The sequence below is a fragment of the Perissodus microlepis genome, chromosome 7, assembly GCF_051167445.1.
Source record: "Perissodus microlepis isolate ML-2025 ecotype Zambia chromosome 7, ASM5116744v1, whole genome shotgun sequence".
Classification (NCBI taxonomy): domain Eukaryota; kingdom Metazoa; phylum Chordata; class Actinopteri; order Cichliformes; family Cichlidae; genus Perissodus; species Perissodus microlepis.
In genome coordinates this window covers 58753792-58781685 of record NC_140467.1, presented here as the reverse complement: position 1 = coordinate 58781685, position 27894 = coordinate 58753792, and the positions used below count along the sequence as shown (strand labels likewise).

Here is a 27894-nt window from a genome sequence, read left to right as displayed (position 1 = left end):
GGCTGACTGAAGGCTCTGACAGAGAGACAACAGAGAAGTCTGCTGTTTGGGAGGTCATAACTCACAGAGGCTTCAATTTTCATTTGTGCAGGGGGAAAAAAACCTGCAGGGGAGTTCACCTGGAGAGGGAGGGGAGGAAGGTGGATGTGGGGTTGCAAGGTTAACTGCACAGCAGGGAGGTGGACGTGTCAGTGTGTGACAGGTTAGGAGTGAGAATGTATTGCAGGAAGACACTGAAGGTCAAACTGTTGACAGAGCAGCCTACGGAAGCTCAGAATGAGGAGGAGGGAGGAAGCTTGGAGAAGGTCAGACACGGAGGACTTCTGAGCTTATAGAACTAAGAGGTGGCGGAAATGGATTGAGACTTTAATTTCAGGAGCTACAGAGAAACCATACATCTATATTGTGTACTGTAATGATTAACTGTGGGCTCTCCATCTGCAGGAAATAAGTCATTTAACCATTTACAGTTGAGCAATCATTTTTGTACCTTTCCACTGTGATCTGTAAATTGTAATGAAAGCAGGTTCTTATTACAACTAGTGCGAGTAGCACAAAATTGAAACATATTGTTGAAATTGCCTGCAGTTTGCTCAGACTGTTCATCATGTTCTGTAAATGGATCATATATTATACAAGAAGATTTATTTAACAAGAAATAAGATCTTCTGTTGCCTGGCAACTTATAGTACTTATAGTAGGGAGCATCTGACAACATTTGGAATACCTGAATTTGTCCAAAGAAATACAGCGAGCATCACATCTGCATCTTCCCCAGGGATTTTTGTAAATAATGTAGAGCAGGCAAGCTTGCGCAATATGTGGCCAGATGATGATTTGAGTGGCCGGGTGCTCTACCAAAGCCAAATGGTTGTACATTATTAATTTGATGTTATTATCTTAAAATGTATCTTTTAAGATCAAAATTCTGTCAAACAATAACACAGTTTTGTACTCAGCAATATTTGTTTTCTGTCTCAAATCCCCAGCTGTCCGATGCTTATGTTGCATGGTCAATAATGTTATTTTTCAAAAAAGTCACAAGCTATTTTTTTTCTAGGCACATAAAAAGTATCAATCTTCTATAAAAGTAATATCAATCTTTTTACCTAATTTATATTGAACCATAATGGGGATGGGTTTTTTTTCTATAGTTTTCAATAACTGGCCTAAATGCATGACACAAAGTCACATAAATGTAGATTGCTAAGTCTTGCATACGATAGGCATGAAGACAAGTAAAAACAAGCTCCAAGACTATGGACCATTCTTAATGTCCACTCAAGTGATCGTGGTAGCTTTCAAAGGCTTATATAGGTAAGTGCACCTTATTTTGATGATCCAAAACTAGCTTTGCACTCTTTTTCTTTTCTTTTTAGTTTCGCATAGCAGGCTTGTTTTGCACCTGGGAGTTTTGTAAGACCCATCGACTCCCACAAGCATTAGACTCCTTGGTTCATTTGGAGCATTTGGAGCCTCCACCTGACCGTTGTCTTTTGGGTGGAGTTGTACAGCGGCTTGCAAAAGTATTTGGCCCCCTTGAACTTTCCCACATTTTGTCACATTACAGCCACAAACATGAATCAATTTTATTGGAATTCCACGTGAAAGACCAATACAAAGTGGTGTACACGTGAGAAGTGGAATGAAAATCATACATGATTCCAAACATTTTTTACAAATAAATAACTGCAAAGTGGGGTGTGCGTAATTATTCAGCCCCCTTTGGCCTGAGTGCAGTCAGTTGCCCATAGACATTGCCTGATGAGTGCTAATGACTAAATAGAGTGCACCTGTGTGTAATCTAATGTCAGTACAAATACAGCTGCTCTGTGACGGCCTCAGAGGTTGTCTAAGAGAATATTGGGAGCAACAACACCATGAAGTCCAAAGAACACACCAGACAGGTCAGGGATAAAGTTTTTGAGAAATTTAAAGCAGGCTTAGGCTACAAAAAGATTTCCCAAGCCTTGAACATCCCACGGAGCACTGTTCAAGCGATCATTCAGAAATGGAAGGAGTATGGTACAACTGTAAACCTACCAAGACAAGGCCGTCCACCTAAACTCACAGGCCGAACAAGGAGAGCGCTGATCAGAAATGCAGCCAAGAGGCCCATGGTGACTCTGGACGAGCTGCAGAGATCTACAGCTCAGGTGGGGGAATCTGTCCATAGGACAACTATTAGTCGTGCACTGCACAACGTTGGCCTTTATGGAAGAGTGGCAAGAAGAAAGCCATTGTTAACAGAAAACCATAAGAAGTCCCATTTGCAGTTTGCCACAAGCCATGTGGGGGACACAGCAAACATGTGGAAGAAGGTGCTCTGGTCAGATGATACCAAAATGGGTCTTTTTGGCCAAAATGTAAAACGCTATGTGTGGCGGAAAACTAACACTGCACATCACTCTGAACACACCATCCTCACTGTCAAATATGGTGGTGGCTGCATCATACTCTGGGGGTGCTTCTCTTCAGCAGGGACAGGGAAGCTGGTCAGAGTTGATGGGAAGATGGATGGAGCCAAATACAGGGCAATCTTGGAAGAAAACCTCTTGGAGTCTGCAAAAGACTCGAGACTGGGGCAGAGGTTCACCTTCCAGCAGGACAACAACCCTAAACATAAAGCCAGGGCAACAATGGAATGGTTTAAAACAAAACATATCCATGTGTTAGAATGGCCCAGTCAAAGTCCAGATCTAAATCCAATCGAGAATCTGTGGCAAGATCTGAAAACTGCTGTTCACAAACGCTGTCCATCTAATCTGACTGAGCTGGAGCTGTTTTGCAAAGAAGAATGGGCAAAGATTTCAGTTTGTAGATGTGCAAAGCTGGTAGAGACAGACCCTGAAAGACTGGCAGCTGTAATTGCAGCAAAAGGTGGTTCTACAAAGTATTGACTCAGGGGGCTGAATAATTACGCACACCCCACTTTTCAGTTATTTATTTGTAAAAAATTTTTAGAATCATGTATGATTTTCGTTCCACTTCTCACGTGTGCACCACTTTGTGTTGGTCTTTCACGTGGAATTCCAATAAAATTGATTCATGTTTGTGGCTGTAATGTGACAAAATGAGGAAAAGTTCACTTTTGCAAGCCACTGTATCTCATTGCTGTGTTTTCATGGGTTCTCTCTGGGTACTATGGCATCCTCTCAAAGACATGCAGTTAGTGGGCTTAGGTTAATTGGCAATTCTAAAATTGTCTATGATTGTAAATGGTTCTGTCTCTCTGTGTTACCCCTGCAACAAACTAGCAACCTATCCAGGGTCTACCCAGCCTCTTGCTCTATGGCATCTGGGATAGGGTTCAGCCCCCGTCACCCTGAATTGGATAAGACGAAGAGAATGGATAAATAGAGGCGTGCTTTGCATCAATTGATCTGAAAAAGTGAGAAAATTGGTACCAAAGAAAGGTGATAGGCTTTGTAGTTTGTTTGTTCGTTTTAGAGCCAGAAGTCACTGTATTTAAATGAGAAGATGGAGTGCTAAGTAATCAGCTAACACTAGCAGGCATGGTAAGCAATGAGCATCCATAGACTGCAAAACACACGGACACAGATAACTGGTCATTAGTGCTAAGAAACACACAAGAAAAGTACTGAAATCTCACACATCAGAAACAGAGCAGAGACTTATTGGATGGAGGTAAAACAAGGCCACATTATTTTAATATGTACAATTAAAAGATGCCAACAGCACAAATATGGTTGAGAGGTCCAAATCAGTGCTTCCAGTAAGTGGGCTAGCTGCCCGTAAGCATCCAGCTGTCAGTCATAGTTGTCAGAATAATGTATAACTTAAAGCCTTGGTAACACAGTTCAATTAATAGGAAAATTACAAAAAATAAATAATAAATAAGTCACCCACTGTGAATGGCTTTAATGGACATTAGAGGAACTGTATTATCTTCATTTGTAACAGAGGTTGGTGGAAGTCACAAAGTTTTTACTACTTTACTGTAAATAGCTCAGCTCACAGCCACTGATAGAATGATATAGGTTTGCATATATCATTCATTCGCTTCATTATGAGTTGGTTGTAAAGAATCGATTCAAGAAGGAACAGCGCTGAATATTCAAAAAAATAAAAAATTAGCAGCTTGAGTTACCATGGAGATTCCTGTCACATTCATAGAGCCACTTATGTGACTCTGATAACTGCAGCTTTAGGTTCAGCATACGTTGGTAACACATTAATCTTGCATCCCTGTGATATGATGAAAACACCTTTTAAATTTATGCCGTAAGACAAACGGTTAAGTGGTGATAAGTGTGTTCATATGTGTATTTGAACTTCTTTGTTCTTAGGATTGGGCCAAAAGGACACCACAAAGTCAATGAGTGTAGACAGTGCAAGTTATCCAGTCTGATGAACCATTATTATTCTATTAATTCTGGAAATATGGTGCAAGTGAGATGACCAGGTGATAATTCTGGAAGTTCTGACACAAAAGAAGAAAATCAGAGGCGAATCGATGAACGAGGGTTTGCCGGATATCAAACAAGAAGAACTTGTCTTCTCACCGCTGCACTGAAATATCTAACTTTTATCACCTCGTTAAAACAAGAACAAAACACATCAACTTTTAATTCAGTTCATTCCTAAATATTTTATAATTAATTTCAGCAAAGTTTCTTGTAAGGAAGGACATCATTTGGGATTTATTATAAAGAGAAAATTGAAGCCGTCTTCAGTTGATGCATTACTAGTGAACTGCTGCTTTAATGAAGTCTTTTAATCAGTGCACAGCAGGTCAGCTACACATTCCAACATTTATATAGAATACCAACAACAAATGAATAATGAATTTATGTTTTCTTGAGTTTAAATTGATTTCTTCAGGACACCGTCATTTTAACCTACAATTAACATCCAATTATGTAGTTATTTTCAGCAAAGAACCCCAAACCTGCAGTGCAAAAAAACCTACACAGTTGAATATTTAATTTTGTTTTTTTATGATGTAATGACTCACTGAAATACCTCCAATAGTCCTTATGTATTACTTTTAAACCACCGTCCATTTCAGCCCCTTAGTCGTAGCTAAAGAAAGGACTGCTCAGCAAGAACCAAAAGCTTAATGTATGAGCAATATTTCACTCGTGGCTGCACTTTCCTTCCCTCTCACCATCCTTTCCTCTCCTGTATATAGAACTATAATTACAGTGTCTTCTTTTTCTTATTAGCAGATAAGACTTTCATAATGGTTCCCTGGAGAGCCTGTCCAAACTTAATTAACACTGGCTAAACAGTCCCCTCTCTCCCTCCGTCTTCCTCTCTGTCCTCACCTCTGTCTCTCTCTATTTGTCTCCCTGCCTCTCATTAGACAATGACAGCAGCAGAGAGAAGGAGCCAACCAGTCAGTGATAAATACTAGAAAGCCCTGCACAGGAAAATGAAAGCCGGACTTGACACATGCTTGACTCAGACAACACTCAACAACCACTGGGGACTTCCTGGTGTAGCTGTTGTGCGTGCTAATTTACGCACTGGTCTGAAGAAGTTGTGAGTATGTCTATGTGTATGTGAGAGAGGATCTAATTCCACTGAGCGGTATAAGCCCTGAAATCGTGTTCTGATCTTCAGCTGAGTAGCCTGCTCTTTTAATTTCCGTTTGTTTGACTTAGGGAGATTAGCCATTAATTACCGACTAGAGAAATCCCCCCCCCCCCCCCCCCCCCCCCCCCCCCACACACACACACACACACACACACACACACATACGTGCACATGTGTAGCGTAGCATAGAGCTGTTAAATAGAGCTCATTACACCGGCCCTACCAAAGGTAGAGAAAGCTGAGACAGCATTGTCTAACAGAGCTTACACACACAGAGCTGGCAGGGGTAACAATCAGCTAAACGCTGCTGTTCCAGGGGAAATCTGGCAGGTTTTAGCTGACTGTAACATCAACCTCCCATATGGGAATGCAGGGGATTAGCACCTGAAAGAGACAAGTTTACTGAAGCCAAGACAGGATGAATGATATTACAAATGCAAGACGCCTGAGCTAGCACAAAGGCAGGCTGCTTGTATTTTCACAGAGTCCATCACTGGTTTCAAAGGCCTTTATATCATGTCTAACTCTGTATTACTCTAAATGTGCCCCTTGATGTCTGGAGGATATGGCACAAAAACACTGGAATAAATGTGTGACGAGGTTTCTCATAGAAAAGTATACTTAGAGGCTCATATGCAGTTACATTTAAATGCCTTTATCAAAACATTGTATGCAAACAATGGATGTAACGTCTAGTTATGAAAAATGATATTTCCTCTGGTTGCAGAAAGAAGTCAGATTTGATAGGTAAGTACAGGTAAATGCATCCTTACTTTCCTAGTTCATGGTCTAATGACTAATTCAAACGCTAATTTGATGTCTTACTGAATACAACATCCTGATCACTATGCAAATAATGGTTCCAATCTGTATCCAGAAGGTCGAGATGGGACTCATTCGAGTTCATCTTCACATTTCAAACAGCTGGGGACCTTGAAGTTTTAAAGATGTCACAGTTGCTATGTCTGTCTTTTATATAAAGTCTGGGCTCTAAGGAAAAACAGGAAAACACCTTTGATGAATCTGTTGGAAATGCAGTTATTATAATACATGTTATAAGGTGGTGGCGTGTCAGTTGCGTTTTTACAGCTTCTTGCTCTTCCCCAAAGTAGTAAAAAAAAACATTTTTAACGTGGCACTAATCACTATTTTTGTTAGAAATGAATTAAAATACAATGCATAATGCAAAAGGCATTGCTTATGGTGGATTTTTAAAATATTTTTTTAGATTTCTTGGTTTTAATTTGCACCACGCCAAAGCGCTCAACCCACGCTCAAATCTAAAGATCCTTCATTAATCATATATTTTTCCTCACACACTAGATTTCTATTTAAAGCTCTAATGAGCTGCATGTACACTAGCTGCAACAAGCAGCACACAGAAGTTTGGCACTACTCTGTAAAACATTGGTGGAGTATTGAGGAGCTAATGAGCTACATATTTCTCTCAAACATTGGTGGAAACCAAAACCAAGCTAAAAGCGGGGGAGATGTTGGACTTAATTCATCAGATGAATAGAAAAAATGTTTCTTATGTCAGTTTGATCATAAGTTTCTGACGATCAAAGTGTAAATACACAAGTTTCCTCTAGATAACTTTGTTAGATTATGCTGCTCAAGCTTCTTAGCTTAAACTTTATAATTCTTCTCAAACAGACATTTTCATGCATGTGTATGCAAATAAAACAATTTTTATGCATTTATGTGAAAAAGAATTCTAAGGATTTATTGTCAGGATATAGTGAAAAGCTATCTGGTCCTTGTCAGGTCTTAAAATTAGGCAAATATGACCTCAGCAACATATGCTCTCCATCCATCCATTTTGTTCCACTTATCCATGTGGGGTTGGGGGGCCAGCAGCCTAAGAAGAGAAGCCTTGACCTCCCTCTCCCCAGCTCCCTCCTCCAGCTTATCTGGGGGAACACCAAGGTGTTCTCAGACCAGTCAAGAGATATAATCACTCCAGTGTGTCAGGATTTGCCCCGGGCCTCCTCCCGGTAGGACGTGCCCAGGACACCTTGCCCAGGAGGTGCCCTGGAGGCATCCTCATCAGATACCTCACCTCAACTGCGTCCTTTTCACCATACCCAGGATAGTGTTACTGGTGCCCTGCCTTGGAGCCACAAGTCCAATGAAGGGACATGTGTGAAGTGTTCTGGCCATGCCCCACCACCCGCAGGAGGCGTCGTAGGAGTCGGGTGCAGCATGAGCTGGGTGAAGGGTGAAGGAGCTGGCAGCCCAAGCCCAGGCTACCAAGGCTGGAGATGGGAACATGGAAACGTATGACATATTACAATATATCATTATTTAACAAAGACTAACCTAAAATGCAAAAGCAGCGTGTGAGGAACTATGTACATTTTTTGTGCAACTATAGTAATTGAGAGGAAAAACATACAGCCAGCTGCTGATATTAAAATGCACATGACTGATCATCAGCAAGTGTAGGCACCTCTGAAAAAAGGTTTTGCCCATCAATAAGGGTTATACACCTATTTACAAACAATTTAAAGTTATTCTCCATATTCATCAGTAATGAGTGGGAAAACATAACAGTTACCAATCTCACCATGGTCAGACACTCCTCAGAGAAACTACAAAAAATCCAAGCTACATCTATGACTCTACAGGCCTCAGTTAGCATGTTAATTGTTAAAGTTCACAACAGTACAATTAGAAAATGGTTGAACATGTATAAATGATTTGGAAGCATTGGCTGAAGAAAATCGCTTCTCTTTCAAAAGTAGATGACGGCTCAGTTTAGGTTTGCCAAGTTGCACCTGACCACATGAGTTCTGCACAGCTGACACCAAAGTGGAGATATTAGGCCAATGCTCAGTTAAAATAAAAAAGCTTAGAAATGTCAAAGGACATTGCAAAATGTAAAAAATGTAACCAGGAAAGACACAGATGAACAAAACTTGTATTTTTATAGCGAATGTTTGAAGCATAAAGTTGATTGTTGCAAGTCTGGGCCCTCTGTGCAAGCTTTTGTTCTTAGGTTGCTTCCCGAGTGTAAGAGACTAGAAGATGAAAGGCAGGATTTGCAATCAAAGTATTCAAAGCTTTCTGAGGGATTAATGATATTTTAAATTGGATTAAATTAGTTAAAGTACAACTGCTGCATTTAGGAGCAACTTAAAGTCATTAATGCTTTCTTTTTACTGGGTACACAGAGATATTCAATAAACCAGACAGGATGGGAGAAAAAAGCATTGATTACTTCTTCCAAGTGAGCTAGTAAAAGAAATGCCATTGATATCTGAGAATGTCCTGAAGTGATCAAAGATGGATACATTAACTTCTTGGGTAAAACTGGCCTGTCAGAAATATGTCGAGCCCAGGAAATATCTTCTTTAGACACAAGAAAGAAGACTTTTCCACTGAGTTATTCTTTTGATTCTTTTTTTGAACATCCCAAATCCAAATCAAAAGATTATTCCTTCAGGCTACAGTCAGGTAAGAAAACAGGGGAGTTTGAACTGTGATCCAGGGCTGTGTGTTTTTTGCAGTTTACAAGCTGAAGTCTGCCGCAGAGACATCTCGTTCTAACTGAAAGCATGTGAAGGTCACTGACAGGCAGCTGTTTCGGTAACGCATCTTTCATCTCAAAATCCCCGTGCATGTTTTATTCATTACCTAACTGCCTTACCTTAAAACACAAATAATTTCCTTATCTTTTGCAGGTATCTGCCAGCGGTAACAACACAAACACTATCTGACAGCTGACAAGTTTTTCATAAGCTGGATAAATATTAAACCTGTAACGTGTGTCTGCCTCCCTCTAGTGGTTTATACTGTTCATACACGGCAGCCCTGTTTCACTACACACAAATACAAACAAAACACACCGGCTGAGAATTGTAATTTGTATTTATTGTTTAAATTCACCAAAAAGTTTTCTGCATAACTACATCCAACAGCATTCATGGTTGTCGTCACTGTGACCTCCTCAACACCCGAGTGACGATAGTATGACATCATCAGCGCCGCCAAGATGTCACAGCTTCATGACATGCCCTAAACGGCAGAAAAATACTACTGATAGTTAAGTCCGTCCCGGAGTCCGTCATCAATCAAAGCGTCTCGCCACTACCCGTGTAAAACACAAACATTGCACATCAACTTAGAGCATCGCATCAAGCCTCGCTTTTTACCCACCCACCCCTTTCTTTTGCATGGAGTCAAATGAAATGATAAAAGTGGGGCTGTACAGTGAGGATGAATTAAAATGTGATGGTTCCTGCTGTCATCCAGTAATGATACTGACAATTCAAAGCATTCCAAAACACACCGTGTGCTCCCACAATGCATCAGGACTTTCTTCTCACACCTTTGCTTTCCTATCGCTAAATATACACAACTAATATTCATCATGTGCAGGCCTGGATTTATGAAGCGGAGAGCTGTTAATAATCATCTGTACTGGAAGAAAACCAGTCTGTTCTGCTTGCTGCACACATGGGTTTAATTTAGCAGATTGTCAATATCTGTGATTCTTTTAGAGTTTTGCATTTTGAGGCAAGACAGTACGGGACAAAACTGACGATTTTGGGATTGTGGGGTTATTTTTCTCTCATAGTAAAATCTTCAGATTATTGGAAAGAAAATGTCCAAAAACCTTGTTGCTTATTTTAAAGGACAGTTAACTGATCCTTTGTCTGTTACCTAAACTTTTAACAAAACATTTTCATGTTTTCCAAGTTTTTTAAAGAGGCGTTTGTACACAAACTACTCACAGCTATATTGGGGGTATTTTTTAGCTGTCGACGAGGTTTAATGTTTTTTCTCTTTTGTGAAAAAGAAATATCCAAATCAAAATTTCCTTCTGGAAGAACAAAATGAAAGTGAAAAAGTTTTTTGTTTTTTCAATTCTGACTTCTCAGTAATCAACTTGGAAAGTTAATCCATCCACGTATTTGCCTGTAATGTCTTGCTTGAAGTCATAAATGTAAAGGAGGAGTGTAGTCTACAAGTCTGCAGACTACAAATGTCCCTTTCCCCTTTTTAGACATTTGTGAAAATTCCCTAAAATCTATCTCACTCCATGACTGTTTCAGTGGCTGAGATGTTGCTTTAAAGCCGGTCTATTTGTTTTTAGCCATGACTGTCAAAATGTAAGAATTCTAACTTTAAAAATATCAAAATCCTGCTATAAAGTGTTAATTTGTAAGACATGTGTATTACCGTGTAATATAAACTTCCTAAAGGTCCTGGGTTAGGAGTCTTCACTGTTAGTTACTGCGGAGCAAAAATATTTCAAACTTTGTGTTAATTGTGCAGTTACACATTTGACATTTTTTGCATTGATTCTGCTCTTTTCTTGTCACAAAAGTGCTTTCATCTTTAACTACGTACTATCCTGTCTTTACATTATTATATCTATACTATCTCTCTGTCCTCTGTCTCCGACCCCCAACCATATCTCTCCCACTCGCCCACCCATGTCTAATATATTCTCATTTGGTATCATTTACTTTTTTGACATATCATTGATCTTTTATATCCACTCGATAAAGTTACTATATGGCTATAATCTCCTTTAATACCATCTAAATGATAAGGAGCTTTACGTACAGTGTGGTCACAGAATTCCAGTTTTCCTCAGTAAAAATGAGGCTAAATATATTCTAGACATTCCCCATAATAAAAAAATTGCATTATTTCTACTATTATGGCTATCAACTTTTCTACTTAATGAATACTGCAATTACAGCGGTAAATTATCTTGCTGCACATCACTATAAACTCTCTTCTTCTTTCTTAATGTAATGATTTATGCATTGTGTTATGACATAATATGATACTGAAATGTGCGCCACCTTCAGAAAGTCAAGAAGTTACAACCTTCTTTCATCTGAAACCCAAACAGACTAAAACAAAGAAAAGAATGGCATCATGATAATGTCAAGTTTCCCTCCCACACTACTTGCATAAATCTCTTCATTAAATCATCTGCTATATACAGTAATACATGTAATCGTTACATATACGGCTCGTCTGAGCCCGGCGAGTCTCTTGAACAGTACTAAACCATAGTCCGGCGACCAAATAATAATCCCTCGGCCTCAAAAGAACCAAAAGTCAAAGTTACAGTAGAATACAGTAGACACCTTTCAAGTAAAAGAACTGTTTTTTTCTAAGAATACTGGTGTGTTCACATAACTGTAAGAGACCTGAGTCAAACCACAACTGAAACCCCTTCAAAAGCAGCTCATACTAAGTATGTTTTTATCCAAGGTGCCTTTTGTGCCTTTCAAGAAACGGCATGTGACCAAAATCATGCTGAGCAGGATTTCCGTGAGTGTCTCTGACTCAGGTCTGTCTAATGTTTAGCAGACAAAAACGTCATAATCAGATGACTGACAGAACATAGTGACATACAGTAATTCTTGTTTTCATTGCTGAGTCGGATGAAGGAAAAAGGTAAACGAAGTAATTCTTTTTAAAAAGTACAGAAATGCCGTCATAACCACAGACAACTAAGCCACCGATTTCTCTGCTTCAAAGAATGTCATATTTTTTTGCCTCGGAGTAACATTTTTTGTACAATAATCCATTGATAATAATCAATGCACAAAAGTAAAAGACAAAAGCACACAAATATCCAAAAACTGAAATAGAGACAGCTCAAGACAAGAGATTTTTTTTGTTCCTTTTTCCTTAGTTATTTTTTTCACTCAAGTTTAAAATACACATATTAACCAGCTGTTGAGTTTTTACATAGGAATTTGGATTGATCAAAAAAAACAAAACAAAACAAAACACAGTTTTAAGTCAGTCCAGCTTTCCTGGCTTTACGGTGGACCTTAGGGGCAAGTCCACGATGGCCCAGTCCAGTCCAGTTCAGAAGAGGAGTAGACTACTGGCAACGGCTGGGGCGCTACAGTACTGATAACGCAGCGCTGCCTGCCATCGTGTGCTGGACAGATGGCAGTTACTCTACGATGATTGCTGGGCCACAGAACTTGTCACGCTGTACTGTAATCATCCTGTTCATCCACTCTGCGTCTGTGTTGTTAGGCAGGGAGGCACAGCACAGCAGCTCAGCTCAGCAGTGTGAGGGGCCTCGGACTGTACAGTGGTGGTCACCACAGAAGAGGCAGTCTACATGGAGATAGTGACTATAGGCCCAGAGGGGCCAGCACGGGCCTGTGAGGCCGGGGGCTCAGAATACAGAAAGAGAAAATTATGGCTGAGCTTTTCATTGGCATAAGATCAAAGACGAGGTGAAGAGGGATTAGGGGGCAGAGGAGCTCTGGAGGATGTGAAATGCTTTGAGCTGCAGATGAAGTGGGCTGACAGAGGACAGACAGAGGGCAGGCAGAGGAGAGCTGTGGGAAAAGGTGAGGGCAGAGAAGGGGGGGGGGGGCCTCCACGGGTGATGAATGAATCATACAGGAGGAGCGCTGTGCCGGAGCCAAGGAGGGGTGATGAAGCTCCAAAGAGTTTTGAGTGTGAAGGAGGTCCTCTGCCCATCTGAAGAGACACCTGCACAAAACACAAAGACAGTGGCCACGCATGACAGACCTGCTACCACAGCACAAGTTACTGTATGTGATTATCTCTTTGTACATCAGGATGAAAGTCCAGAAACACCAGCAAAATCAGAGCAAAGCTTGATGTTAAAGCTATAAAAAAAAGAGTTAGATTTTAGCTTTTTTCTTTGTTTAGTAATCAACAGCAACATTAAAATCCCATCAGCCTTTTACTGCTGAAGAACAAAAACATAATAAAATAATAAAATGGAAAATCTCTAACTCTTTTTCTACTCAAAAGAAAAGGCTGTAACTTTTAATTTTAAAGACTTGCTTTCTTTTAGGACAGCTTTACTCAAAACTGGATTATTATTTTATTATTTTAGTCATTTGGTACTATGTCTGTGTTCTGGGACATACTGAGCCTTCCACATGCATAAGTGGAAAGTCTGAAGGCAGGAGGAGCAGCAACAGGACCCCCTCGTGGAACAGGAGTTATAAATAGATTGAATAGCTATTACAGTAGCTGGAGGTGGGTGGCAGAGCAGGCTAGAGTGGCAGCAGCAACTTTATCCAGTTTGAAGCAACTAAAAAGTCTCATTCAACATGAGTCTTGCCAAGAAGTTGCACAGTTGCTCAGCTGAATAAGATCAGCTGCCAGTATTAGTGACTGAGCTGCACTAGGAGGAGTCACAGGAGTCACTAACCCTATGCTCAATTTGTGGATCATCAAATAGCTATTTATCATTTAACCTGAAAGTATTTGCTAGCTATTTCTCTCAAATGTGTGTATTTTGAACTTAATAGTGCCACAGATAAAGTCTAACTATTTCCATATCAGCTTCATATATTTTACCCTGCACAAATTAAAAAACAAACAAACCCTGAAACGGTATCGGTCCAGGTAGAGCACTGCATTGCTTTCTGAACACTACAGCAAACATTTGATCCTGTCAGCTTTTCGCCTGCAGGCTGGCATGCAGTCTGAACTCTGAAGCAGATAATGGTTTTGCTATCAAAGTAGAATTACCTGCCCAAGGCTGTTTGGCCAGGAAAACAACAGTCAACAAAGCAAAGCTTTTTCAAAAACAGTATTTTGAAGGATTCACATGTTTTTTCATGAGATTTCTACTTTTTGTATATCTGGTAAATGGACTTGATTTATACAGTGCCTTTCCTGTATTACTCATCTATTCAAAGCTCTTTTTCATGACACACTGAGATTCAGTCTATGAATATCTGCTTTGTCTACACACATACTAACACACCAATGACTCTATCTGGGGAATCTGCCGTTTAGTATTTTCCCCAAGTAAATTTCACCGCATAGACCAAGGAAACCATGGATTATCCAATTAGTGGAAGACCTGCCAGGCAACATATGCCCCCCTTTACACACAAATCAAATAGTTAATCCTGATCACCATCTCTGGAGGTCTGCAACCTCAGGATCATCCTGAATTCTGCTCTCTCAAACTCATCACATACCAAATCCATTAAATCTCTTCTACCACCTAAAGAACGATTCCAGACTCTGACTTCTACTCTCAGACCCAGCAAGTAACACCCTCATTCATGCCTTCATCACCTCCCGCCTGGTCTACTGCAGTGGTCTCTGCTTTCGTCTGCCTAACAAGCTGCAGTATGTTCAGAACTCAGCTGCCCGAGTTCTCACCTAAACTAAGTATGGGCAACATATCACCCCCAACCCTTATACACCTCCACTGGCTCCCAGTCAAGTCCCATATGTCCTATAAAATCCTTCTCCTCCCCTACACTCCATCTGGGTTCCTCAGTTAAAGGCCTACTCTCCATTTCCCACATCAGACCGTAGTCCTTCAGGGACAGAGCCTTCAGCGCTGCAGTGCTGCTCCCTGGAACAAGCTCCCCTGAGAGATCTGCAAAGCTCTGTCTCTGGAAATCTTCAAAAGCCAGTTGAAATGTCAACGCTTTAGTCAAATTTTGGCCTTCGACTCATTTTTTGTCCTGTGGCCAAATTAGTATGAGGTCTACAGTGAGACACTAAGCAATTCCATAATGCCACAATTATACTCTTATATTTAATTTTTTTTTACCTTTAAGACATCAACAAAATAGTAACTAAATACAAAATATTTTCACTACAGACGCCAAAAATCCAAAATAAAATGGAAACATACGTTGAACTATAGATGGAATACAACATTTAACTTGTGCAATAAACTAAAATCAGCTAAATCAAAGATGAAAAGGTAAACAAAATTCGCCAAAGAACCACGACAGTATAAGACTGCAGTGCAGAGAAAAAGTGACCCACCGAGCTACTGACCGTTTCCACTCAGTGTCACAGGTGGACGACTTCAGCAGATGGTCTCGAGGTGACGTGAGTTCTGCGGGAAGAAGTGGGGGAAGTGCTTCACACACACTGAAACTTTCTGCAAAGTGTTCACAGCACATTGTGTACTTAAAAAAAGGAAAACAGTGTCTCACAGGTGCGTCGTTCCATTGCCGCGGCAGGTCTTCTGGTTCAGGTGGATAAGACATCCATGATGGACTCCGGTATGAGGATGGCGGTGACATGACGAAGTAGTCTGAGTAACCTGGGCGGTTGGCCGATATAGCGTAGACTGCTGTTATTGGGTTTCCTGTGAGATGTAAATAGATTTAGATTGAACGGAAATAACATATCAATAGAAATTCAGCGTCCTGTCAGTGTGTCGTACCTGAGTAGGTGCTGATGGACTGGTCAACAGTGACAGCAGGGAAGGGGGTCCTGGAGAGTGGCAGGTAGGGGGCACCATTGTGCTGCTGGGCCTGCAGCTCTGAGGCTTCTGACACGCGAGGCTTCAGACTAACATCAGGGGTGGAACTGTCAGTGGAGAGGAGAGGCAGAAATCAACCCGATGTACAGCAAACAGACACCTGCAAATAACAACTATGGCTTTTTTGTGTCCACAGGACACAATTCAATAAAGCAGTTAAGAGAAACTGAAAACATTTGAAACCAGAGTTTAAAAGCTGTTGGCAGAAGAGCAAAAATAATAGCAACTGGAATCTGATTCGATGTCAAGCCCATCAACAGAGTTACAGAGTTCAAGAGTGAGCAATAAAAGCAGTTTAAATTCAGTTGGAGTTAACAAATCAGAGACATCACTGTAGACATAATATATTATAACATAATAAACTGAGTATTAAAACTGAATATTATAATATGAGAAAACCTTAAATAACATAATTTGGCTTGTTGTGAGTCAAATCTCCCTTCCTTACTTTTTAACTATTTACCATTATTTATCAGATGCTGCATTTAGACTTAGCTGTCTGATACTTTAAATAAGAAAAAAACAGAGTTGGCTGTGAGGCTTCAAAATGCAGTCATAAACTAATGGGTGATATGATGGCAGTTATGTCTCTCTTTTATATACAGCCCGAATTTCATCTGTATCAGTTTAAAGGTCAAATCTGCACCATTTGAAAAAAAACAAACAACCAAACAAATATTTATCTTTGTTAAACACGGTCTAACAAAGATACAGGAAACATGTTTGTAGAAATGGCTTGCAGCTTTAATTAAATATTATGGGAAAAGACATAGTTACACAACATAAAAAGATATAAAATCTTTAGTAACCTATAAAACAAGAATAAAATCCATCAGACATCTTTTCATCTTAAGTCACATCAGACTGTGGTACTGATAGCAAGTTCAGAAAGTCCTGGTTTAAGGTCTTGAGTTCAAATCCAGACTGTTCTCTCTGTATACACTTCGAATGTTCTTCCCTGTGTCTGCATGGGAACTCTGGGCTTCCAAAGACTTCCGTGGGTTAGCCCTGCAACAGACTAGTGACCTGTTTGGGGTATAACCTGCCTCTTGCCATATGACAGCTTCTGGGGTGATTTTCATGCACAGTACAGAGGTTCCCAGACTTGTTTTCAACATCTGGCTGAAATTTCCAGGCATTCTGGGTCACTGCAGTGAAGGACACATGACCTCACAGATCATAAATCCCATCCTGTCACCTTGAGCCTTATTACAGCTCTCCATGCAGTCATATTCTTTCTCCACCTCTGCACTGAAGCACCATCCTCTTCATCGTACAGACACGTGTTACAGTGCATGTTAACTACAGTAAAGAACCGGAGGACAGATGATGTCACTGGCACATCTCAGGACCATGATGCACTGTGCGCACTAATGCCTCACAGTGCATAGCAAAGAGGGATTAACATGCTGCACTCTTTCTCCCTGGGAGCACAGTGGAGCTGATGTGTGACGAGCTGACTGATTAACCACCATAATATGACTGTTTCTGGTTGTAATAAGCAAGAATAATGGTCACATACCCGTGGCCATATCTGAAAATTTAATTAGCAGTAATTAGAGAAGTCCAACTAAAAGCTGTCTCTGTCAAGCAGAACATTTTAAATATATATATATATATATATATATATATATATATATATATATATATATATATATATATATATATATATATATATATATAAATACATCTATATTTATATATATAATTAATATATTTTTATTAGTAGATTGATTGTAAATTATAGTTTGTCTTTTTATTTTATTTTATTGCAGAACACTGATTTTTTTTTTCCTGCCACTCTGCAGCACCTTCTTTTCCCACAAGTGTTAATTATTTATTTTGCCCACTAGATGGTGAGAGTGCTCCTCACTGCTAACCAACAGACTCAATCACTCTCTGCAGTGCTAAAGTGCCCAGCAACACAGTGCACACAGCAGCAGCATTCAAATGAAGAAGAATGTTCAGTTCAAATGATGCAGACTAGCATTTGGGCCTAAGAGAGAGAAGTGAGTGGCACAAACCGAGGGTGCACGTGGAGGGCACTCTTGAAATGACGCTGATTAAAATTCTGATACATTTTGTGTATTCTCCAGTGTACTCTCCACTATCTGCCTGATCCAGTGATTAGCCCCAGTGCTGCCATGTGACTGGCTGAGGACTGATCTCAGAGTACATTTAAATGCCATATGTGAGCATTTCCTTCAAGGTTGATGTCTAAATATATTTATGGGCCACATGTTCAACACTGTGCATGTTTTTATCTTTCACTGAAGGGACTGAGTGTTTCTTGCTTTTATGTTTTTTTTCCTCCTTATTTTAGGCTTTAAAAATGTTTTCCCTTCCATATATGAAGTGCAATGTGTTTGACTGTTTGATTATATAAATGTGCGTAGTACCGTCGCAGTGAGGTCGCAGGTGGCGGTCCTGGTCTTGAGGGGATCAGTGGAGGTGGAGAACCGATGCCCATATCAGGAAGCTGGGTGAACCGGAAACCCTGCAGGAGCCACAAATGCAATTTAGAGATCTGTTCAGCTCAGTATGAACACAAAACAACCTTAATCCAAAGTGAAAAAGAAGAAATAAATAGGGTAAGGAAACCAGGGGGATATCTGATCAGAGCGGAACAGAAAGATCAAACACAGATTCAGATTCAAGCAGCAACTTTATTTGTTGGAAGGCGTTCAGTCCTCAGTTTCTTTAATCATTCTCAAGGTTCTCCTTGCAGAGCAGCTGGTGACGGCACGCAGTTTGACTGTCCAAATTCTCGGTGTCGGTTTATTGGTGCCAACATTTTAACTTTTGCATGCAGCCAGTTTAGCTGTTTAGTCTTCTGGCAGATAATGCAATGTGACTTACACGAGTATAGATAATTACCCCACATGAGCAAATATTTACTACACATGCATGACCTTATCAAGCGCTTTGGGGATTTGCGTATCTATTTGCTGGCATAATAAAGCTAAATATTAAACATTCGCATCCATTATGCAGAGTTTCTTTTTTATACTTCAAGTAGTTTAATGCATGTCGGAGAAAAATTACTGGAAGAAATTACTGTGTGTAAGGTGTCATCATTATCTTTGTAATGTAATCACTATCCATGTCTCCAATTTTCTGTTTGAGCATCTTTTGTGTGTAAACATTTCTTTCATTCATTTGTAGCTTTCAATTATTTATTTTGGGTTTTCAGACGGTATGTTTCTATGTTTTGGTTCAGTCTCATAGCTGAAGGCAGTGGACTTCACATTACTAACACATATTAGGCCTAATATGCCTATAACCAGAGGTTATTCAGGAAATAGTCACTTTAAGCTATTTGGGTGAATTGACCACTTAAGCACTCAAGAGGAAAGGTGCTACAGTGTACCTAAAGCCTGAGGTCCAGACAGGCACCCTCTTTACTTGTTTTATTCTAAATTATTCATTAATGTTGAGCCTAAATCTTTTTATTAATTTATTTATAATTACCTGACTGGTGAAAATTCTTAACAACTTAAACCTATCTGCAATAAGTTAAGTTGCTAGGTTGCCTGTGGCTGCATTTTGGTGGGTAATGGTTAGAAAAAAGTGAAGAATCTACTATATAAAGCTATGGGATCCAAAAAATCAATACTCCAAATACTGTGAGCCTTCAAATTCTAACAGAAAAATACAAAAAATAAAACAAAAAATTCTGGCTTTCCAGGAATCAGACTTACTGAAGACTTTCTTACTTACTAAAATCAGAATATATTGATACCTGTCACAGAGGTAAGCAATCAACTCAAGCACTGTAGCTGCTAAACTATGACCATGTTTGTGATGAGTCACCTGCCTGAATTGGACAAAAGTACAGATATAGATTTTCCATAAGATCCGATCCACCTATTTTACTGCTGTTTGCCTTGTGCATGAATGTGTTCAACTCTTCTTGCTTTGGAGATGCTCGTATGGATCCTGCTGCTGTTTGATGCTGCCGGTAATAAACTCAGGGGACAGACAGACAGTTTGAAGCAACAAAAACATCCCTAGGTCCTCTAATTAAAGTCAACACACATGAAAGCTGAAATGTTCAGAGAGACTTGATCTTGTTTATGAGATCACTGAGGATTGGTCATCCTTGGCGTGAGATTAGTTTTATCAAAAGGTAAAGTTCCTGAAATGCAAATTTCTTTAAAACTATTACACCCTGTTATTACCAGACCTTGATTCCAATTTTAGACAGTGCTATAAATGTGTTGGTTTTTATTGGAACTACTTTCTACTCAAAAATAGAACCTATTAAAAACAGATGGGTAACAGTGAAGTTATTGGAAAGGCATAGCTTTAATTGTATTTTTCTAAGTCTTAATCTTCCTTTAAGTGCTTACTGGTTTGGGCAGGCTACACTGGTGCATGTCCTCATAGCCTATGCTTCTCTGCCTGCCTCCACAGGGGTGGTTCATGGTTCCGGGGGCACTGGTCACTCCGTCACTGTAGTGGCTGGTACTGGAAGGGTTGTAGGCGCTGTGAGCGTGGTGATGATGATGGTGATGGCTGTTGGTGAGAGAGGAAGAAAAAAAATGAAATCGAGTCAATTCACACACACCTACTGTCTCGTTATTTTTCTAGTCTTGCTCCAGCGCACACTGCATAGGCAAGCAGACATCAGATAAAACTGCTGTGATTTTGAGAAACAGCTTGGGAGTGGGATGTATGTGCTTTCAAAGTGCCTATCAGGGGACCTCTCTCTTTTCTTTCCCACACAGTACTGTAAATTGTGCAGATGTTATAAAAGAAAAGAGTTTTCAGTGAAAAATAAAAACTTACTTGGTTGGAGGAGAAGGAGGGTCATGGTCCGGAGGTGCCAGGCTAAAAGCGTTGCCTAGCAACATATGCATCTGCGTACGGACCTCGTCAATGGACGGCTGGGAGCTGAGTGTGGAGGAGTCGGAGCCACGGTGAGCCTTCACCCCTAAGCTGCCGTTCCCAGTGCCAGTAGATCCACCTCCATAACCCAGAGAGCTCATCAGACGGTCCACGTTGGTCTCCTCAAAGGGTTCTGGTTCACCCTGTGGAGTGAACACACAAACATTTAGCAACCAGTACAAAAGCAGTTTATCAGCTTTTCCAATAAGTTTCGAGGACACAAACACCAAGGTCATGTGTCCACAGTTTAAAGCTCGTAACATTCCTCCTTTCACCCCTGGCTTCCTTATAAACAAACCCGAAGTGATAAACATTCTGGTGCTGATGTTTTCATCAGTTATTGGAGAAGCAGTAAAACGAGCCACACTCACAAACATTCGTTTTTCGTGTTTTTCTCCTCTTATGTTGAGTGCTTTCATCAATCCTTGAGAAATGTAACTAACTATACACTGTATAGTTATAACTGTATAGCACTAACTGTACAACTGGATGTTTTCAACTCAATCAATCACATGGACATAGATATTGTTTTCTTGTTTTTGTTTTCTATCTTTTTATTTTTAGTCCTTTTTATTCCTGTCCCTATCCTATTTTCATAAAACATTTAAAACTAAAAAAATATGACAAGGATTTCAATTCATTCTGCTGTCTACAAAGCATAAAACAAGCATGAAATGAGTTTTCATGAGTCACGTGCAGTCAATGAACTGCTCCAGGTGGGTTATTCAGGGCAAACATTTTGATGCAGGAAAAACACAGGTGGAATCTTCTACATTAAAGACCATTTTTACATGTGGACTCAACTCTTATTTAGGTTTCTGAAATCACATTTTAAGAAACATCTGCTGTGAATAAAGGTCTAGATTCTGATGTGGTGTTAGAGCTGGTTTACCTTTTGCTCTCAATGCTGTTATGGCACGTGCCAACAAGAACACAGGGTGCTTCTGTTGGTACGTGCCAATGCCCAGGAGGTAGATCCCTGGCTCCTTCAGTCTACATGTTGAAAATACTGCACCTGATTTATCCATCACTGTGTGTGCATAAGTGGGTATAGAGGAATATCAATGGGTATTATGTTGCTTGTATTAAAAAGTGCTTTGAGTACTTAGAATAGAAAAACATTCTGTCAGTAAAAGTCAGTGCATCTTGTATGTAAATACTGTATGTGCAACTTCATCGCTTTGGAAATGCTGGTATGGATCCGGCTGATCTACCGTAGATATTCAAACGGAGGAGTGAATGAAGTGAACTCAGTATGCATGAAATAGGTCCACATGTGCCACAAAATGGCCAAAAAAATGCACAAGAAAGCACAAATTAGCTGTAATAGTGACAAAAACATTGTTTTGACTTTGTCCCCTTTGTGGAAAAAAGGTTGTTTAACCTCCTAGGACCTGGCGTCCACATATGTGGACATCACATTTTGGGTTATTTAGACCAAAATACTCAATTTTGCTCTACAAGGGCCTGATATCCACTTACGAGGACATTATACTGCTACTGTTCTATCGACATTTTAAACAAATATCCTCATATGTGGCTCTCTTTTTTCTTAGAAACAAAAATTAGGTAAAAAAAAAAAAAAAAATCTGTTAATTCTTTGTTTTTACATTCATCGGGTCCCAAGCAGCACAAATATCAAAGGGGAATTAAAAATGCATGCCGTGGAAGAGTTCAGGTCTTAGGAAGTTAACATAGACATGTAATAAGTGGAATTATTTTTGGTATTTTGAGAACTTAAGACAGGCTTTAATTGAGAATTCAAGAAAAACCAATACCTGTTCCATTTCCTGCTCTAATTAGCTTCATACTGATAAGATTTCTTGCCCCTTCTTTGTGTTGCACCAGGGTCTAACTCTCCTTCCCCTGTGTACATTTGGTCTTTCTTTCCTCCTCTCTATCCAAGATTGTCTGTCTGCCACTAATCAAGTGTTCTGGTAATCTTTCCTTCTATTGGACCTCAATTTTCCTCTTAATTTTTACCTTTTTTTACCCTCTAGTTTTGTTACCTCCACTGAAGTCAGCCGTCTTGATCTTTAGCCGTATCTTGGGAGTCTTCTCATTCAGTCATATATATACAGGGACTGCACTAAATGTTTCATGCTGTAGTCAAAACCAGCGTAAGAGTCATTGCATTTAGTAGAGTGAGTTTCAGAAATGGCACCATCTTCAGTATCAGAATAATGCTAACAAGCAGGGATTGCATTTCGCTCTTAACAAGTACTGTAACATACATCTGGAAAATTAAGTGATCTGTTATTTAGTTATATTTAAAAAGAATCAGTCCAGCACTGTTACCACATATCTCTGCTCTTTTCTGTTGTAACAAAAAGAAAAAAGAGAAAATCCTGATGCAGTTTCATCGTTTGTCTCCCCTCGACTCCTTGCAATGGAGTCGTGTACTAGTCAACAAAAAAGTCTCACAGCTGTCATCTATTGATTTTTTTTTCTTTCTAGAATTTTACTATTTTTCTTGTCCCTGGACATAGATTTCCTAGCGTTATTTTTGCATTCCTAAACACAAACCTGTCCAATCTCATATGGACGAATTTGCATCCATGTACATTGAATTAATATTTTGTGCTTTTAGAGCAAAAAATGCTCCACAATTACAGGAATGAATGGAGGAGTTGGTGGTGAAATGGATCCTCTCATTGCTTACACCAGAGACTACCAGGTATCCAAAGACCGTTTATTTGCTTGCTCATGTCCCCGTGCTGCAAGCACAAAATATAGTTCCCAACAAAGTTAATCAGTTTCTTAGTCTTGATATAATGAGAGAAAAAAACAGGAGAATATTTCTCTGGTAACACAAGCAAATAAGTTATACTTTTATTTTAGTAATTCATTTGTGCTGTAGCAAAATCTTACAGTTGTGTCATTGTGCATTTAAAGGTTGTCATGGGAGACGAGATGGTTATTATATTGGGAAGGTATTCACACTTCATTTCATGCAAGGGTGATAATAATTATTATAATTTTGAAGAAGCATCTTGAGGCTAATTACAGCTCCACAATAATGTGGGTAAAGTCCGTTGAGAAGAAGAAAGATGGCGGTGCTGCAGCTCTAAAATCCGATTTTAGCCCGAACTCTCCAAGGAACATCAGGAGCAGCAAGACTGTTGCTGGTTTTGTGGTGGAGGAAATACTACAAGTATCAACTCACTATGCAGTAACGTAAGCTACGGACATATGCAAAGATAAATGGAAACAGTTGTTTTCTGGGAGCACAAAAATGTGGTTAAATGTATCAAATTAGTTTTTAATAGCAGTAAATGTTTTTCTGTGACATTTAACAGGGTAGAGATCAGTATCAAATCTATATTTAATATTCTTTGCCTTTTTCCCAAATAGAACTGTAGATCTAAATATATTTATTACCTTATAAAAATTGGCTTTTTTTTTTTAGATTTTCAGATTAGCTAAACCACTGCAGCTATTTGTGACTATGCTGTGTTAAAACGTCACATAGGAAAAAAGACTTTCATCAGATAAATGTAAGACGTGTGTAACAAAAACTAAAATAACCCACTGTATCAGTTTTTAATTAAATTTTGCATTAATTAATTAGACTAACATATGAATGAATGAATAACAAGACATTAAAACATAATCACATCACCACATCAGGATTCCATTAAAAGTTGGATAAAGAATATTATTAAATTATGACCTAACCATTGTACAAAACCACAGGAATAAATTCCACAAACCACATAAAAGCCACTCATAAATCCAAACATCGCTAATACAGCTTTAATATGTCTCAACCGTTCTAAAGCATGAAAACAAAAGTGATAAAGGATTCTGATCACATTGCTTTTCTGTCCTGTCTGTATACACACACGCTCGTGCACAAACACACCATGTTCTCCTTCCAAACCGTTTGGTGCATCCAAGGCTATTAACTGCTATCAAGTCTCCCATCTGAATCCATGAATAGGCTATAATCATATTCAGAGTCATTGACATTCAGGTAGGTAGCACGGTCGCTGCTGTTACTATGGTGCGTCAGAGGAGCGGCATAAAGAGACTTCACTCACGATGCTCTACCTGTCCCCGTTTTATCTCCTCCTCTCTGCCTTTTCACCCGTTTGCTGCTGTAAAAATGAAGGAATTGTGCTCTCTCTAATCTTTTTGTCATTTTCTTCTTTTCTATCTAATTTATTTTTCTTCATCTCTGTGTCTGTGTAGGTTTATAAGGTTCATCAAAAGGTAATTTGTTAATCCACTGGGTCAGAGCTAAAAGCATCGGAGAGGAAAGGAAGGGAAGGATTAAAGTTAGAACGCTCTCATGAGATTATTTTATTAGTGTGACGAAGTGGCAGCGCTTTACTTTCCTACAACTATCAAGTGACCTATTTCGTCATCGCTCTATGGCACTCAGTTGTTCTGAGATTGGACCTGAGCTGCTATATTACAGCTCGTTACAGAATCAGACTTAAGAGCTTTGCTTTTTCTTACTACTCAGTAAGTTTATCTGAGTCCAGAGATTCAAAAAGATCTATCGGAAATCCTCCATCCTCAAGTCACAGACCTTGGTTAAGTCTGGACTCTTGGTTATAATACACAGGTTATATAGACCTATACTCACATATTACAATTTGGGTACAGCTATAGTTTCTGGCTTTATTCTGGATCTGCTCTACTGACCCCATTCCTGGTTTACTGTTTCAGAAGGTTGTTGTCCAGTCACTTACATCATAGCCATTATTGCGGATGCCCCTCCTGGATCTCTCCCTGAGCACCAGCAGGTCCATCTCTGTCTCTACTGGACTGGGGCTGCTCAGAGACTGCCGGCTCCAATATGTAGGCTCTCGTGGGTGAGAGTACCTGGTGGAAAGAAATACAACACCAGCTTAGTGTCATTACTACAATTACTCCTGATGGCACTGAGGTCCTTTTCCAGTCCTTTGACATCTATGTTTAGGGTAGTGTTACGACTGTTGTCGTAATTTTAATATGTAAATTTTAGTGTGCAGGTGCTCCTCCATGATTGGTGCATCCAGGGTGGACAGATCGTACCGATTGGCTAATGACTGGGAGGCAGCGCATAAGAAGACACCGCCAGGGACTACCAGGTCATTCATCCTCGGCCCAACCCAACCGGCAGACCGTGTGTGCACTGTTTAACTATGTTGGTTTAATGTAGGAGCATGTAGGGGTGGACCGCCTTTTTGTTTGATTCGTTTTCTCCTGTTTTTGTTAGGTAGGGAGGAAAGTAATTGTCGTTTGGTTTAGTTCTTTTGACTAGGTAAGTTTTATTTACTCCTGAGATAGGCTACCTTTTGTTTGTTGTTTTGGCCTTGGGTTCACCCCGAAGTTATAATTCGCTCCCTTCCTCTGTTTTTAAATTCACTCATTGTAAATAAATCACTGTCACAAAGTATTAATTGTGTGACGTGCTGCTTGGGGTTGGACGGGGATGGATCACCCTTTATGTTGTGGTCTGGCCGCGCCTAGACGGGCCATAACAGTAGTTTGATGCAGTGTGAAATGAGAGTTTGATCTTCCATCATGAGGACTTTGTAACACTGCCCTGTATTGCTCTACTCTCATCTGAGTAAGAGGTCCTTCATAATCAGCATTGGTAAATACTCTTAAAATGGCCTTTTTTATTGTATTTGCTATCACTAGGACATGAAGCTTCTCAATACTTGGGATCACGTCTTTGCACCTTGGCATCATGTTTAAAACTCAGCTAAACAACTTCTGTGTTATTTTTTATTCTTTGCTTAAATTTGACTCATCTGTGTGACCATACACATCAAACACATTGTTAATGCCAGCTTTTTTAAATTAAGATTTCTATGAATAAATGTGAGAAGCATAAGTCTGCCTCTTGCTTAGATCCATTGATCAATAACTTTAATTAATGTCTCCTTCCTGACTGACTCGTACACAGTTAGTTGCAAATCCTAAACTCTGGAACTGCCTCCCTCTTCCAATAAGGTCGTCTACTTCTGCTAACAGTATTCAAATACCAGTACTTACCGTACTATTAGTAAAGAGCTAGTTAGTTACTAGAAGCTAGTGGTTATAGCTATTAAGCTAAAAATGTTAGCTTGCCAGTATGGACGTTTATTACCTGATACACATACTCTGAAAAAGAAAAAGGCCTAAAATGAAGATAAATAAATTCACTAAAGTAAATAAGATAAACTCTTTTCAGTCTTGGTAACCCTTTTGTGACATGATGGTCAACATAAGATTAATAGCTGCATGTACAGAGTCACCAGTTAAATCTAATAAAAACTGCTGTACAGGTATTGAAAAAAAAGTAAACATTTTAAAAGTTTTAAAAGCTTTTTTCCCCCATATATTTTAATTAAACTATTTGAGTGCCATTTGTTTTTTTTGAGTTAACGAAAAATATTATAAAAGTGTTTTTGTCATATTCAAAACAATTCTTTTGTATTCTTTTGATTTGCTTAAAATGACATAAATTCTTCTAAATCTGAATGGTTTTTGATAGAGTCATGCAAATTACCCAAATTTACAAATCCACATCTTTTTATTGTTTAAATGAGTTATAGTAATAGTTTCAGTGTTTAATGTATAATGTTTGTTTATTTTATTTCATCACTTTGACCAAAAACAAATTTGATGTAGGAATTACCGTCTATCAGCACTCAGGTGCTTCTTGATGCTGTCATTTTTTAGTATTTTGAGTCAATCTCTTGAAAACTGTCACAGTTTGGATTCTGCGTTGCTGAAGTTTAAGTTTCAGAAGGCAATAAAAGCTTTTCTTTGTCTGATGTCAAAGGATTTGTGAAATGTCCTCAGGCTGAATATATTAAACTTAGTGACAAAAACAAGCAAAACCGACACTCTGTCAGTGTGACCTGTGAAATATTAATATGCTGACCTAACCTCACCCCTCTCTACTCACTCACTTGTTACGTGCTGCTTAGCAACTATGCTTTACAGCTACAGCATCACATTAAGTTTATATTTCCAGATGAAAAAAAAATGTATTTAGCCTTTATTGTTCATCATTGTAGTAGTTTAACACTTGAACATTCATTATTTAAATGGCATGAAACAAAAATTTCATGTGTAAGAACTGTAATTTCATAATAAGGTCTAATCTTCGTAATACATATTTTGTGATTGGTCATTGAGATTTATTTCACTTTCTGCAGCAAATCAAGTCAGTGATA

At 39.3% G+C, this 27894-nt stretch overlaps 1 protein-coding gene across 5 annotated transcripts in view; it reads right to left on the bottom strand.

Annotated features, from left to right (window-relative positions):
• Positions 1 to 9417: 9417 nt before the first annotated feature.
• The window catches only part of kiaa1549la (KIAA1549-like a), a 112040-nt gene continuing 93563 nt past the window's right edge, over positions 9418 to 27894 (bottom strand). For 3 of the 5 annotated variants that reach the window (XM_084936280.1, XM_084936284.1, XM_084936282.1), the window contains 8 exons: positions 25432 to 25564; positions 20633 to 20874; positions 20194 to 20359; positions 18241 to 18338; positions 15743 to 15888; positions 15510 to 15664; positions 15337 to 15409; positions 9418 to 13053 (listed from right to left, as the gene is read on the bottom strand). In XM_084936280.1, coding sequence (XP_084792406.1) covers positions 15380 to 15409; positions 15510 to 15664; positions 15743 to 15888; positions 18241 to 18338; positions 20194 to 20359; positions 20633 to 20874; positions 25432 to 25564 — 970 coding nt within the window. In that variant the 3' untranslated portion in view covers positions 9418 to 13053; positions 15337 to 15379. The remainder of the gene's footprint in view (positions 13054 to 15336; positions 15410 to 15509; positions 15665 to 15742; positions 15889 to 18240; positions 18339 to 20193; positions 20360 to 20632; positions 20875 to 25431; positions 25565 to 27894) is intronic. The other 2 variants (XM_084936281.1, XM_084936283.1) reach the window with 2 other exon arrangements.